The sequence below is a fragment of the Andrena cerasifolii genome, chromosome 7, assembly GCF_050908995.1.
Source record: "Andrena cerasifolii isolate SP2316 chromosome 7, iyAndCera1_principal, whole genome shotgun sequence".
NCBI classification, from domain to species: Eukaryota; Metazoa; Arthropoda; class Insecta; order Hymenoptera; family Andrenidae; genus Andrena; species Andrena cerasifolii.
In genome coordinates this window covers 5,190,778-5,205,548 of record NC_135124.1, presented here as the reverse complement: position 1 = coordinate 5,205,548, position 14,771 = coordinate 5,190,778, and the positions used below count along the sequence as shown (strand labels likewise).

General features: G+C 36.9%; 1 protein-coding gene and 1 long non-coding RNA gene across 2 annotated transcripts; one reads left to right on the top strand and one right to left on the bottom strand.

Annotated features, from left to right (window-relative positions):
- Positions 1 to 615: 615 nt before the first annotated feature.
- On the top strand, positions 616 to 5,511 carry LOC143371633 (maternal embryonic leucine zipper kinase). The gene is made up of 13 exons (XM_076817041.1): positions 616 to 884; positions 950 to 1,100; positions 1,200 to 1,309; positions 1,378 to 1,531; positions 1,600 to 1,706; positions 1,769 to 1,936; positions 2,008 to 2,202; positions 3,241 to 3,361; positions 3,468 to 3,545; positions 4,079 to 4,151; positions 4,237 to 4,387; positions 4,467 to 4,570; positions 4,861 to 5,511. The coding sequence occupies exons 1-13, from the start codon at positions 720 to 722 to the stop codon at positions 5,129 to 5,131; spliced, it is 1,848 nt and encodes a 615-aa protein (XP_076673156.1). The 5' UTR covers positions 616 to 719; the 3' UTR covers positions 5,132 to 5,511.
- Positions 5,398 to 7,403, bottom strand: LOC143371700 (uncharacterized). The gene is made up of 3 exons (XR_013086100.1): positions 7,169 to 7,403; positions 5,954 to 6,099; positions 5,398 to 5,864 (listed from the first exon to the last, which is right to left on the bottom strand). It is a non-coding gene; the product is annotated as an uncharacterized LOC143371700 (long non-coding RNA).
- Positions 7,404 to 14,771: the final 7,368 nt, after the last annotated feature.

Below are 14,771 nucleotides of genomic sequence, written 5' to 3'. Positions count from 1 at the left end.
AACATAGTTTTGATTTTCTATATCTCTATTTATTATAAACTGAAGAGTATCGACTATTTTGCTTCTACAGATGCTACAAATTCATCTCAAAATCTGTGTACGTCGTGCGCATTTGATTTTCGAAGACTAATCGCACTTCAACAGTGAAAGCACCGGTCGCTCCTTCGCACGCTACGCAAAGGAGATAATATAGGAGAGGTCAGCATTTTCACTGTGTGAGTGCGATTGCTGCTGAGAATCAAGAGAAATCGGTGTACATACACTGTACACTAGGCGCCAGAATTGGCTTCCCTTCGTAAATTTGGGAACGTTGCATGTCACTAGGCATAACTCAGCGGTTCTAGTGACATGCAACGTTGCCAAATTTACGAAGGGAAGCCGATTTTGGCGCCTAGTGTACATAGTTGGCCAAGGATTCCAATGTTCAGAACAACACTCTCCCGCCTCGACGCGAAAACACGTCAATGACAATTTTAAGTGTTAACATTCCACTTAGCCATTAGAATATTCGAATATCTCTGACCTATCGTATTTAATATTCTAAGTATTTGTCACAAACTCACAACTTCAGTGTGCACTTTTAAGTTGGCAGGTTTGACAATCGGAAAGTAGTTACACACGATGCTCCGCCTTGATTGGCTTCCGCAAATTGTTTACGTTAGAAATTGTGAGTTCAAAAGTGATGCGACTGACAACGCGAAATTATAGAATATTATTGGATGTTTTATAAATCTGACACGATGGTGCGATATGCAGCGCTCAAAGGTCTGTACGATTTGGAAAAGACCATCGGAAGCGGAGGCTTCGCGAAAGTTAAACTTGCTACGCACGTCTTCACCGGCGAAAAAGTTGCTATCAAAATAATGAATAAAATGGCACTGGGCGTAAGTGTTCCTTAAAATTTGATAAAAACGTGCTATCCCATTGCAATCGATTTTTCAATTCTCAGGACGTTTTACCCAGAGTTAAACTGGAAGTTGAAGCATTGAAGACTTTATTGCATCAACATATTTGCAGGCTGTATCAAGTGATCGAAACAGAGAGCCACTATTTTATGGTGATAGAATATTGTTCCGGTGGAGAATTATTCGACCATATAGGTAATATTATATATCGCGATTTCACGTTTCAGAATTTCCTTTTATCTTCCGAAGCTTAGGAAATCATTGATAGATTATACTCCTATTTTTTATTTATAGTTGAGAGAAATAGACTCTCTGAAACAGAATCACGAAAATTCTTTCGCCAAATCCTCTCTGCAGTGGCGTACTTACATAGTTTAGGATATGCTCACCGTGACTTAAAACCAGTAAGTAACGCGCCTGCTAAGTTACAAACATTTCTGCAAGTGTGAGACAATATTATTTCTGCATCTAGGAGAACATTTTATTAGACAAAAAAGAGAATTTAAAACTTATAGATTTTGGATTATGCGCGAAACCAAAAAGTGGGATGGAATCGTATTTACAAACATCGTGTGGCTCTCCGACATACGCTGCACCGGAACTCATATTGGGAAGAAAATATTTAGGTATCAAACATATTTTTAGGATTTAATTATACCGCTATATAGATGAAAAATTCATATTTCTTACACAGGTTCGGAAGTAGATATATGGAGTATGGGAGTCCTTTTATACGCATTAATGTGCGGCTTTCTGCCTTTCGACGATAATAGTATAGAGTGTTTGTATAAAAAAATTCTTGTAAGTCTTGTTCGTTAGATTAGATTGTATCGGGAGAGTAATTGATCGTAGTTGAATTTTAGAGTGGCAAATACGATGAACCGTGTTGGTTATCGAATAGCAGTAAAAAGCTTATAAGAGCAATGTTACAAATAGATCCAAAGAAGAGAATTACTATACAACAATTGTGCAATCACCCATGGATTACAGCAGAGTTTCTTAATCCTGTTTCATTTGTTCATAAGGCTAATGTGAGAGACTTTTCAAACTTTCGGTCATTCATAAGTACTTTAATACTTTAATGAAAGCTGTGCGTTTGCAGTTTGAGAAGGATGACGATGTGTTAAGCACGATGTCCGCGGTATGTGGCGAACGCGCTTTAGACATGTGGAAGAAGCTTGTAAAAAGTGATCGAACTGATTATAAGACTGCTACGTATCTTTTACTCTTAGACAGAAAGCTTCACGGACTTTCACTTCGAATATCATCTTCTGCAAAGGCGCATTTTAAATCAGAGGTAGTACATTGGGCATCAAGTACATGTAGTGATGGGACTGATACCAATACTATTGATGATATTCAATCAATTCGATACCATAGTACTCAATAGGAACTACCGATACGCATCGGAATTTTAGGTACTTGGTATCAATTGAGTGCTCGAAAATGCGAAAAAGTATTGTCCAAACGGTAAGAAATATTGGAAAATTAAATGTTGTTAAACTGCATTTTAAAAAATATAGTGTTAAAATATGTGTGTCGTGATGAGCTTTACAACACTATACTTTTTACAATTCAGTTTAACAATACTTAATTTTCCAATCTTTCTTAGCGTTTGGACAATAATTTTCCCCATTTTCGAGCGCTAGTCCCCTTATTGCATGTGACCCTTCAATTATCGATACCGATTCTTCTTCAACCGATACCATATCAATACTATACAAAACTGGTTTGATATTTTACGAAAGTATCGATATTCGTTTGATATCACAAAAATATTTGTTTATCAACTCGGCTAAAATGAAATATTTTTTTGCATTTTGCTTCCAATGAATTAGAGGATTTATTTTTCTGGATAAATAAGTTTCTTTAAAATAGTTATCTTGTAATTGTACGTCGACAGATATCGACATTTTCAGGTAGGTATCAAACAGGTATCGATATTTTTGTGTAGGTATCAAACAGGTATCGATACATTCGCATATGTAAGTATCAAAGAAGCATCGATTCCTTTTGATACCTTTGACTTTGATATGTATCAATACCAGCTCTAAATTTGTAGAACGGTATCGATATGTATCGATACGGTATCAGTCCCATCACTACATTGCGTTCCACATTAGAGCGTACTCGTTTCGCGCAGGGATACACTGTTGATTGGTAGTAAACCGGCAGGGAAAGTGCTACGACCAATCGCGTGTCAGATCCGTGGGAGCTGCGCAGAACGGTCGCAAATCGGTAGGGGCGTTGGTACGCTCTTATGTGGAACGCAGTGTAAGTATATGTTTAAAAATATTTTACACTTATTTTACATATTTGTTGTTATTAATTACAGAGAGAAGGTGAAATAAATAATATTGTAACTAAGCTTAATTATTCTTCAAGAAATAAAAATACTAGAACGTCGCCTGAATTAGATACCGTTTATAATGTTTTTGCCAAAACACCTGAAGCTGGTGAGCTACTGCCATTTAGCCATGCTTTCACATATATTGCAGATAAATGTACCGTGTAATTATTATTCTAATGTAATTACTGTTTCTCTGCTTTTTCCTTATGTAGTCAACGATTTTCTGGAGCCACATTTACCTGGAAGGAAACGACTTCGAAGTAAAGAAACCGACGATCTATGCTCTCCTGGTATGTTATGTAAAATTGCAATCGCTTTTTTGCTCTTGGTTTAATAGTCTTTACGAACGGAATCAATTGGATTTAAATTGCTACGTCTCTCGTTAAAATTTGCGAAAAATATTTTGTATTAAATAAACTTTTGTTTATAGTAACTGTTCCTTTTCATTAAAGAACTTGTTAGACGTACTTGCGTTCTATCACGCTGATGGTAGTTACTTTTATAACACATTTTCTTAAGTTTATTTCTAATTAGGTGATGCTAGCCACCTAATTAGAAACTTTAATGAAAGTTTCCAACTGCCATAAATTGCTGTAGTTGTGTGAAAAGCAGATAATTAGTTAGAGAAGAGCAACGACTTGTGAACAAACACAATTTGGAGTTACAAATAGCTATGTATAAGAATCCTTTATCCCATCCCCTTCTGAAAGGTATAATACCTGTTTGCTATTCCTTTGCTATTCAACTTCGAATTATCCGTGTTTTTTGTGTTATTCAAATTCTTTACAATTAATCTAACGAATAGTAAAAAAATTGATTGCAGTTCCTATAAAAAGAGTTGCAGAAAAAGATAGAGACGTTTCTGTGGCAACTAATACTCCAGTCTCTGATTCGAAGTAAGCATGTATAATAATAATAACAACAGGAATAAAATAACACGACGTTGGTTGTAAGTGGTATTAAAGAACAATTTTTTTTTAGAGGAACACCATCATCTACACCAGGAAGTGCAAGAAAAGTAATAAAGGGTATAGAGCGCGGCTTGAATCGTGTACGTTGCGTCCTTACACCAAAGAGGCGCGTGAAAACTGAAAATATTGATCCCGAACAACCGAACATACTTTCTGGCAAAGTTTGTACTTGAATACTCACACTGTAGACGCAGGAATAATTCTGAATTCAACTCTGCTATTTTCATATTACTTTTCAAGGGTCTTTGCAACGTATCGTCGACATCCAGCGATGATCCGAAATACGTCCTTTCGCAGTTACGTCGAGCGCTCCGTCATAAAGGAATTATGTGCCATCAAAAAGGGTAACATTTGAAAGAATTCGGAAATTTATTAAATAGATATGCAGGGTATCGTGTAAATTGTGACTGGTCGTACGCGCGGGAGAATCGATCGAAAATAAAGAATAAAATTTTTTCATATCGAGGTTTCAGGAGACACAATCAAGTACACGAGAAATATTTAAAGTTATTTTCTTAAAAACAGCCCTGTACGAAAAAATCTCATTTATTTTCGATTGATTTTCTCGCGTAGAATCCGCTTACACGACACTCTGTACACACATATTATACTTGTAAATAAAATATTTTGGTAGGTTCATACTGCAAGGAGAAACGGAAGATTGTTCGGAAGATGACAAAGATACGGTACGACCATTTTCATCCAGGAGCGCTTGTTCTTTCGAGTTGGAAGTTTGTTTGTTAGAGGGTGTCTCGAATGATAAATTATTAGTCGGTATTCGGAGAAAGAGATTAAAAGGTGACGCATGGGTTTATAAGCGGGTATGCGAAGAAGTTCTTGCTCTGGCAGCTGAAGATCTCTCTACAGAACCGGAATGTTCGACAGAGTCAAAATGTCCCATTTGAAGTCTTCCCAATATTTTTATATGAACAATATACACATATATTTGAATTTATGCATCGTGGAGAGACTGTTCCACTGTGCCCTGAACTCTATTAATCGTGTTAAATGGGTTTTAAAAGTAATGGAATATGAAATATCAGCAGATGTTCTTTACGTCAACTTTATATTCAGTAACCCAATCTGCATCGTAGTACCTTTCTGGAATATAGTTTCTTCGCAGGAGAAATATTACAGAGATATAAAACTTATCGTAACGTAAATATTTCTCCGGACTTCGAAGATTTTATTTTAAACCTGCAATTCTCGTGAAAAATAGAATCGGCCACTGTGTAATATTTATACAGTATAAGAGACTATAAATAAAGTACATCATTTTCAACAATCTGTCCACTGCGATTTTATAGCAATCGGGTAAAAATGTTTTCTATTTTTCAAGAGCGTACAAAGTATTAAGTTTCCGAAAATAATAAGTCAATAAAAATAAGGAAAATATATATTTCTATGAAAGAAGATATACAACTTTTTTATTATGTAACTATGATAGACGTCATTATTTGACGTCGAGGTGGTTTCGAAGCAAGATGGCGAAACATGGCACAAAGAAACTTCTTAAAAGAAAACTGCTTACTACTCGGCCCTTTCTGTCGGAATATGTAAAGCTCCAGCTTCATTCTGCGTTTACGCGGCAGATATAAAATATCGCGGCCCGTTTGAACCCCGTCTTCGCGAGAACAACTATGGACAGGCAAAGTTATAAAATCACCACAAATCGATCAGCATAAAGTGGAGCCGCGTGCGCTTTGGTTTATGGGAGCCAAACCGACCTTTTATCTTTGCGCGCTCAATAATCGTGTCGGCTGTTGCTCGTAGGTATCCTTGGCGAGCCCATTCCAGCATGCTCCGATCGGATCGGTTGTTTTTTCTCCAACATCGATCGAAACAAAGGAAGATCGGCAAAAAATCAGTCTTCCTGTGAAAGACGTAAACGCGGAAATAAAGACGTTAAGATCTTACTCACGGCATTCGAGAAGCTGAAGCGGCTTGTATTATAGGGTAGATGTACCTATTACCATGCCTTTAAGCTTAAAGAAGCCGTACAAAAAAACTCGCATAAATAAATAAGGAAAGAAATTTTTTTAATTAAGTTAAACTATTAATGGATGTGTTACAAACGAGAAGGTTGCATTTTTAAACAATTAAAGCATAGTAAAAAAAAAATTAAAAAATGCATATGAAGATTTCGATGGATTTACCTAAATTCTTACCGGAAACTGTAAGGAACACGTACTTTACAGAAGTGAATAAATTGATAATTATCATGATTGGCACTTATGTAAAGTGTTTATTATATCATAAAAGGTTCAAATTTTATGAAAAAGTAGCAAAACGAGCACTTTTGAAACGTTTTCGTATTTGTAAAGTGAATCCGGTAATTGGGATAGGAATTTAACGCATGTCCCTATTATCGTGCCCCTCGGTGCCCACTGGCTCCCTCTGTAACTACTAAACCTAACCTTACTTTCGTTTCTCAGAACGGGTGAACAGAAATTTATATTTGCATATTTTGCTTTTGTAATGAAAAGGTCATATTAAAATGACAAAAAAACAGTTCTCGTAGAGGAAAAAAATGTTTTGAACAGTTCAAAGTTCAAAGACATAACCTAACAGAACAGGGACAACGCATTTTCAGGGCACGGTAATTGGGACAAAAACAAGTATTTTTATTTCAATTAAAAAAATATGAAGAATTAACATTTTCAACCTGAAAAAATGCCTTAATGAAGAGAAAAGTTCAAAACACCAATATAAATTTTTACCAAGCAAAATTAAAGTAAGAGAAGTCAGTAATTAATTTCTTCGCGAGCAAGTCTGCGTCAAAGCACGGTAATTGGGACATCTACCCTACGCGTTTCAAGAGACGCAAACTTAACGTCCATATTATGTTTAAATGTATAATTTTTTGCAAGCTGAATGTTTCAGGAATTTACAACGTACCACTATAAGAATAACACAGAATGCATTCCTAATAGCGGCAAGACTACACGATATGAATTTTTCGCAAACAAAACGAAAGTTGAGAATCGAAGAAACAAAACACACACAAGCTTTTTGCTAACGTCGTAGAACGGAGCGAATAATATTACGATGGGGTGTGTTTTATAAATTAATTGGGGATTAATTAAGCAGGTTAATTCGCGAAATTAATCAAACCCGTAGAGACAAAAAGTGCGGAATAAATAAATGAAGTAACCACGCAAGATGTAGCCTTAAGTCGTCCGGGCATAAATTACAATTAACCGTAGCATGCGTGCTGTTGCGTGAGCAACACGCACGTGCAAGTTACGGTATTAAATTTATCCTGCATTTTATCGGGACGGAGACGTTAGAAAAGCACCTTATTACTCGTACACGAGTGTTACTTGAACCCCTGAACGATTTTTATCTCTTACAATTGGAGATGTTTGCGGCCCAATAATTATGCTGTCTAGCGATTATTACGACGCTGCTATTTGCATACCATACAGCCTGCGGTAACATGTAATACCTGCGAAAGGAATTATTGAAAGGTTCAATTTACGGCATTGACTTTCTTTTGAACAACGAAACCAGTTTTGGACAACACGTGATATTAGTTATAGAGTATTATATACACAATGACTGTAACTGAACTTGTCATTTATAAAGCTATGGAATCATATAGAGTACATATAAAATATTATTATTACATTGATTGAGATCAGTGGCGGATTTAAGAAAAAAGGCCCAGATGGCAAACGTTCTGAAGGGCCCAATTTTTCGGGAAAATGAAAAGGTAGTTTACTAAAAACGGGCCAAGTGTAGTAGTACGAAAATAAATGTAGTGTTTGGATACCTGTACCTAATCATAATTTTTTTTGGAGATAAGGCCCGAGGGGCCTTTTGGGCAGGGGCCTAGGCGGCAACTGTTTATCAGCCGCTCTGTTAAATCCTCCATTGATTAAGATTGATTACAATTCCATGAACTGGTAGAAAATATTGAGGCACTCAGTTTTGAAGACACGGGGCCTTATAACAGTATTGATATTTTAAATTTCATTAGTAACGACTCATCCCAGTCTCGGCTGCTGAAGGGTTAGGGAGACGGCGTAGTACAAAGCGATCCCCGAGCTCACGTTTTCAAAATAAACATTCGGGGACTCACAGGCAATACATTCGACGTTTAAAATGTGTTTTCTAATAACATTGTTCTCATAGGAGAACAAAGAGTTAAGTTAGTCCTCCACTTCCAAAGATTATATTTAATTTTTAGAGTAGACAAAAGTCGGTGCTTACTGTTATTCATTTCTGCTACCTATTTACTTATATGTACATGCATCAACGGTTCATGATTACCTACGCGTCAGTTTTGTGATTAAAGAAATTTTAATTTATTTATAAAAATATGGATTATCTGAACGAAAGAAAAGGATGATGGTAACCATATGTGTTATATGTATGAAGCAGTATCTAATGCAAAAATCGATGGACGCGAAAGGGGATCACCGATTTCTTATCTCGTCATCGAGTTACTTAAAATTCCATCGTTACGCTTGTTCACAGGGGAAGTGTAGGTACAAGAAGTCTGTAGGCACGGACCTCGTTGAATGTACACGCATATACGTTATTCTACACGTGCCCTTCATTCTCGCCAATGGATCGAGTGTCGTACATCGGCTCGTACCAATTACCGTCTGGCCGCCGGTTAATTAAGGATTGGGGCAATGAGGCCCAGCGATGCAGTTTCCGCGATAATGATTATCTGCAACGGTAATTGAGCGAGTTGTTACACCGACAGGCAGAGAAAGAGGTGGGGAACGCTGAAGCAAGTACTAAAAACAAGAAGGCTATTGTGCCCCTCCCCCCTATATTTTGGCAGTCTCAGCGTAGAAATTATAAAAAATATTTGTCCACTTCTCTTTAGGGGTAAAAGAATCGAGCAGTCGTATAAATTGGGTCCGGATTCGAATCTGGATCTTTCACTTGCAGAATTTTACTTAAGAGAAACAATATAAAATTGTTTCTCTTCAACTTGTTAAAAGCTTTCGACGTTCCTCGAGATTTTTTTTAAAAATTTTTTTTCTCTTTTGTGTAGGATAGAAATTTCTATTCTTGCCGAACTATTTAGCACAAAAGTGCATCTAAAATTTAGAGAAATTAATAGAGGTCTGAGCAGTGGCGGATTTAAGAAAAAAGGCCCAGGTGGTAAACGTTCTGAGGGGCCCATTTTTCGGGAAAATAAAGCGGTAGTTTACTAAAAACGGGCTCAGTGTAATAATAGAGAGAAAAATATACTTGGGATAAAATCATAATTTCGTTTAAGGTTGGGGCCCTGGTGGGCCTTCTGAGCAGGGGCCCAGGTGGCAACTGCTCATCGGCCACCCTGTTAAATCCGCCACTGGGTCTGAGGAGAAATGTGAAATGCGATAATTTTAATTACCTACATGAAATCAGTGTCCAAAAATTTATTATGGAGATCTATGACAGAATACACCCCGAACAGTTACAAGGGTTGAAATAAAAACATACGGAAACTTGCTTGGAAGTGCATATTCAGTGGCGAAAATTTCTTGAAGTAGCTATAGGCACGTATAATATATAGGTATGCAACAAACGCAACGTTTAATGATGGTTGCGCAGTCTACCTCTAGATCTTGCAGGAAATAGTAGGTCTCGTGAAAAAAAGTAACAAGTAATATGAAAAAAGAGTTTGTTTCGTATAAGAAACATGGTGAAAAACTCCACGCTGAACACAAAAGATACTCGCGCTGAGGCTTGGATAGGGGAAAGGAGTAAAAAGAGTAGTGGACGGCAGGGGAGTGTGCAATTTATGGACTAGGAATAGCTACTTAAGTTTAATGATAGCCCTACTACAGAAAATCTTGTTCTCCACCTATAAAGTCAGTTTAAACCCGATTTTCTGGAAATGTCTCATTCACAGCTAGTGGGCACTGTAGATTCTGAACTGTAGCAAATATTATCTTCAAATTTTGCACGCAAGGTTGTCTTATGGATCCCTATCTGGTGAACCTCACTCATAGGTAAGAAAAAAATTAGGTTTGCTGTCGTGTAATATATTCCTGAATTTCAACAAAAATTGAAAAATCAACTTCAAAAAATTTTGTTGTGCCTATTCTTCATTTTCTAAAGTCGACAGAGTTTTAAGCAATAGGTAAGTAGGTACATAAGTAGAAGCTTCGTCAAAGGAATTTTTCATCATTGATTCACTATGCTTTGCGCGAGGGTACGCTTGAAGCGACGTCGCTCTTCCTGTATGAAGTATTTTAATTACTACTCATTGTTAGTGGTAACTTGCAGCGAGTACAGTTAATAAGCTGCATGCCTATAAAATAATCACGCAATTTGTTTTCTAAATTGACTGACTCACACCCCTACGGGAACCGTGAGTGCAGAAGCATCTTTCCATTGGTAATTTCTCGACCAGGGACACCCTCTGCGTATTTACAATGGAGAGGTGTGTTTAAAAATAATTAAATAGGAATTAAATCGTTTTGTTTTCTTTCGTACGCTTTCGTGCGAGTGCAATTACAAAACTTTCGCGACGAGATAACTCGTTTTGCCTAACGAGGAGGTAATTTCAAATGACGAGTTAATATTTTTTCTGTCTACAAGAACGAAAAAAACCGACGTTCCTTTTGTATTTTCAAAGTCATGATGTCGAATAAACTTGTGGGATATTAGTTTCTGCTTCTAACCAATGCCTTCCTAATTAAATAACAATATTTCGCCTTCATTGTATTTATAAATAACATTTTCTTCAATACGTTCTGAAAAAATACTTGTATCATGTAGCTACCTTTGTCATTATACTGTTTAACGTGATTGCATTTTCTGAGAATAGTCGATAGTTATTAATTATAATTATTTCTCTTGGTCGCATACTCTTATAGCTTTTCTAATCTTTATTTCGTGCATTTCTTAAGAAGCTTTGTATAATTTTCATTTGAAACGAAATATGAGTGTGGACTGGGTTAGGTCTGAGTTGCCCTCTTATAAGTTCCCGGTACACTCCCTAGCGTCGCTAGTGTCGTTCCATGCAACAGATGCTTTGCTCATGGACATTGGACAGCTGAAAACTGTTTCTTATCTTGTTCAATATATTGTTGTGGTGATGTGTAACAACAAAGAATTTGCATGGCCCCCTTTTTCATAATATTATTTTGGTAATATTAATTGCTTTGTAAATCTGATCCTGTATTTTTTCACACAGTTACGCTAGGTATGCTTTTATTATGGACATAGGAAAACTTCTTAGGGTTTCTTTCCTTAAGGATATATTCTACTTTGCCGGTCGAACAACAGACCTATTTTCATGAATTTTTTTCAGGAACTATTGTACGGATTTTAATGTTTTTTTTAGTTAAATATTTATTAATCTTTGCTGTATATATTCGTATTTCTCATGTTTACAAAATATAATTACAAATGTGTGGATTTAAATCGCAAAGTTTGTGCCTCCGTGAGAATACAGGCCCTCTGCGAAAGTTCTTCTCGGCCTTACAATGGTTCTAATACGCATAAATTAGACCAGAGAAAAATAAGCAGAAAATCCGAATAAGAGACCTATTTTCATGAATTTTTTTCAGGAACTATTGTACGGATTTTAATGCTTTTTTTAAGTTAAATATTTATTATTCCTTGCTGTATAGAGCTTGCTTGCTTTTTCTTTATAAGGCCGCTATTTTGGACACAATCATTCTATTTTTATCATTTTAGAAACACTTTGATGGCAAGGAGGGCACTAACATTGCTACTGAAATCCACACATTTGTAATTATATTTTGGAAATATAAAAAATACAATCCTATACAGCAAGGAATAATAAAATATTTAACACAAAATAAAAACAATAAACTCTATACAATAGTTTCTGAAAAAAATCTTGAAAATAGGCTTCTTATTCGGCCGGCAAAGTAGAATGGACGCTTAATGCACTGCCCTGTTAATTCGAAAAGGCGTATCTGCAACTCTCGCTTAAATTGAGTTATTGCTGTCAGGGAGCGCAAAAATTGTTTATCTATATGTATATTAAATAAAAAAAGTCATATCTGCATTGCAACTAAAAATATAACTCTTTATATTTTGGACGTACGTGAACTCGATGCCTGGTTATTAAATGAAATAGCAGAAACTGCAAAGTATTAGTAATAAAAGGCGTAACTACAGTTCATTTTCCTGTGCTTTTTTTACGGGTTCGTCACAAGCACTTAGATAGCTTTTAATCCAGATTTAATATTTAACCTAATCCAATTCATATAAAATACCGATGGCATAACACGAAATACTAAAAATCATTTATCTCAGATCCACCTTTTGTGCCAGATACCTACGTCCTTTCGAATTCACACGACAGTGCAGACATCTTCATACTTACTGTTGAATATTAACAAAAAATTCTTGACAATTTAGTTCTTAACATCCTTTCTCCATTCACGTCGTTCGTCCCGTTGCTCGACTCCGTTTGACTTGAACCATTTAGCTTCCTTTCTGAATCTATCTTTTAATCTACTTACAATTAGTGGAAGACAGTGACTGCTTCAACGCTTAAACTATTCGGTTGCTAGGTATGTCAAGTTGAGCTCTTTATGGATCAAACGAGAAAATATGATTTTCTCCGTTCATTATTATTTGGACGATGCATTTTGCCGAATATTGTTTTAGAGATCTCCCTCAAATGCACCCACATTTCCTAAAAAAAAATCCATAAAAACGCCGGCAGTTCAAACAACTTTTGAACAAAATTTAATTGGCAATGGAATTTAACGTATTAGAGATGATGAACTTTAAATTGGCAGCATAAACTTCAGTTTCTTCTTCCGGTGGTAAAATGCCTCGATATTCTGAAAGATCTCCTGGAACAAGTTGGTTTGGGTGTTCAGAAAATGCAGGTACATTTGAAGAAAGACCCTCATTTTGTAGCGATAACTACCTGTTCCATCTTGCGAACCAGTTGGTCCTTGGCTGTTGGATTCAGCACGGCCCAAGCTTTATACCTTATACAATTAACGAGCTCACTGTATCTTGTCCATTGGCTATAGATTTTGAAGTGAAATTCTGCCGTGGCTCGAGTGAATATGGGCATGTGGAGGCCGTTTCTTCTTTTGTTGCATACGGCAGCGTGCTGGCGAATAATTCCAGCTAAGGCAGTAGAAGCCCTGGTGCCCGCCAGGCGAGCCTGCAGGTAAGACATCTCGGTGAGGCGCGCGAGTGTGTGCAAGCGTGAGCAGGTACGCGTACATGCTCGTAGTAGACGAAGAAAATGTAAGGGTGGCACGCGCGGTCTGCTTCTATCGCTTCCGGGCATCAGCGTGCTCGCGAGCCGCGGCTAATTGCTCTTTAATGCAAGCGAGCGAGCGAGCGAGCGCGTTGCTTTCCTTAAACTCCGAAGAAAACTGGCTACCACCTGTGGACGCTGATAGAAATGGAACACGTGAGATTTACGACGTTTTCTGGGCTTATTTCAAACACGGATCCACTTTTTGGCAAGTCTTATCGTTAGTGAGGATTTTCTTCTCCAATTCTGATGGTATTATGAAGGTGTGTAACTTTGTGCTGGAAGCTGAAGCTTCAACAAAGTTTGAGAGCGAGGAGAGAAAAATAAAATGAAATTAGACTTCTTATTTGATTATTTAGAGGGAGGTTAGGGGTGCTAGTAGGGTAAGTGCACCTATTATCGCCTAGCACTTGATCTCGTCACTCGTAATCTTTTTTTTTATTTTTTATTTATTGAGATAACTGTGCCCCGGCCCTCTGTAGGCCCACTTACATACATTCTTGCCAACATATTACAGGTAAAGCAGAAATTACTATTACATATCACATGGAGAGTATATATCTTATATACGCTAATGGTATTTACATTACGGTATCTTAGAATCAGTCTTCGGTTATCTTATTCTATATGTTGTTTCAGAATCACTTAAACTTATGCACATTCACAACTTAATGTTACATTTGTTGAAAAAGTCATTAATTATAATAAGAGCCCTTATGTTTGGTCTTGATAGGAATTCGTTAATATCATACGGAGGCTTCAGATTGCGTTTTCTTAACTGGAGTAGCATATTGGGTTTATTCGTGTCATATATAGGACAGTCCCATAAGATATGTTGAATATCCTGGGTGGGAATCGTCACTCGTAATATCTCGGGAAGTAAGTGCTGACGTGTGATGGTAACGAACTGAATTATATAGTAGCCAAGTAAATGAAGAAAGACATACAGGGTCATCGTTTTATCCTGCAACCCGCGCTAGCGCGAACAGATAAAATGGCAACAGCGCCTCACGGACGCATTCCACTACAACCATGCACCGGCCCAACGGAGAGCTGCCAGCGACCGCTGGACAGCAGTGATGCCCGAGCTTCGAGAATTTTGGGATGGTCTCTTTCAAAGTAACGTCGCAAAGAGCTATTCAGAATTTCCCGGCCCGAGTTTCAATTTTGGGGCCTTTTTCGTACAAATTTTGAAATATAAAAGATATTGGAATACAATTTGCGCCAAAAATGAGAAGAAATTATTCCCTCTTAATGATGGATAATTTAACATATTTTACATTTACTTAATTTTGTTTCTATCAATTTTTTAACCATAATTGTTGTGAAAA

Bases quoted from the DNA above. Each gene is read 5' to 3' on its own strand.
- LOC143371633 (XM_076817041.1), top strand. From the start codon at position 720: ATGTTTTATAAATCTGACACGATGGTGCGATATGCAGCGCTCAAAGGT. The intron at 3,546-4,078 runs GTATGTTATGTA...AATTGATTGCAG, and splicing joins CGACGATCTATGCTCTCCTG to TTCCTATAAAAAGAGTTGCA. The intron at 4,571-4,860 runs GTAACATTTGAA...ATATTTTGGTAG, and splicing joins ATTATGTGCCATCAAAAAGG to GTTCATACTGCAAGGAGAAA.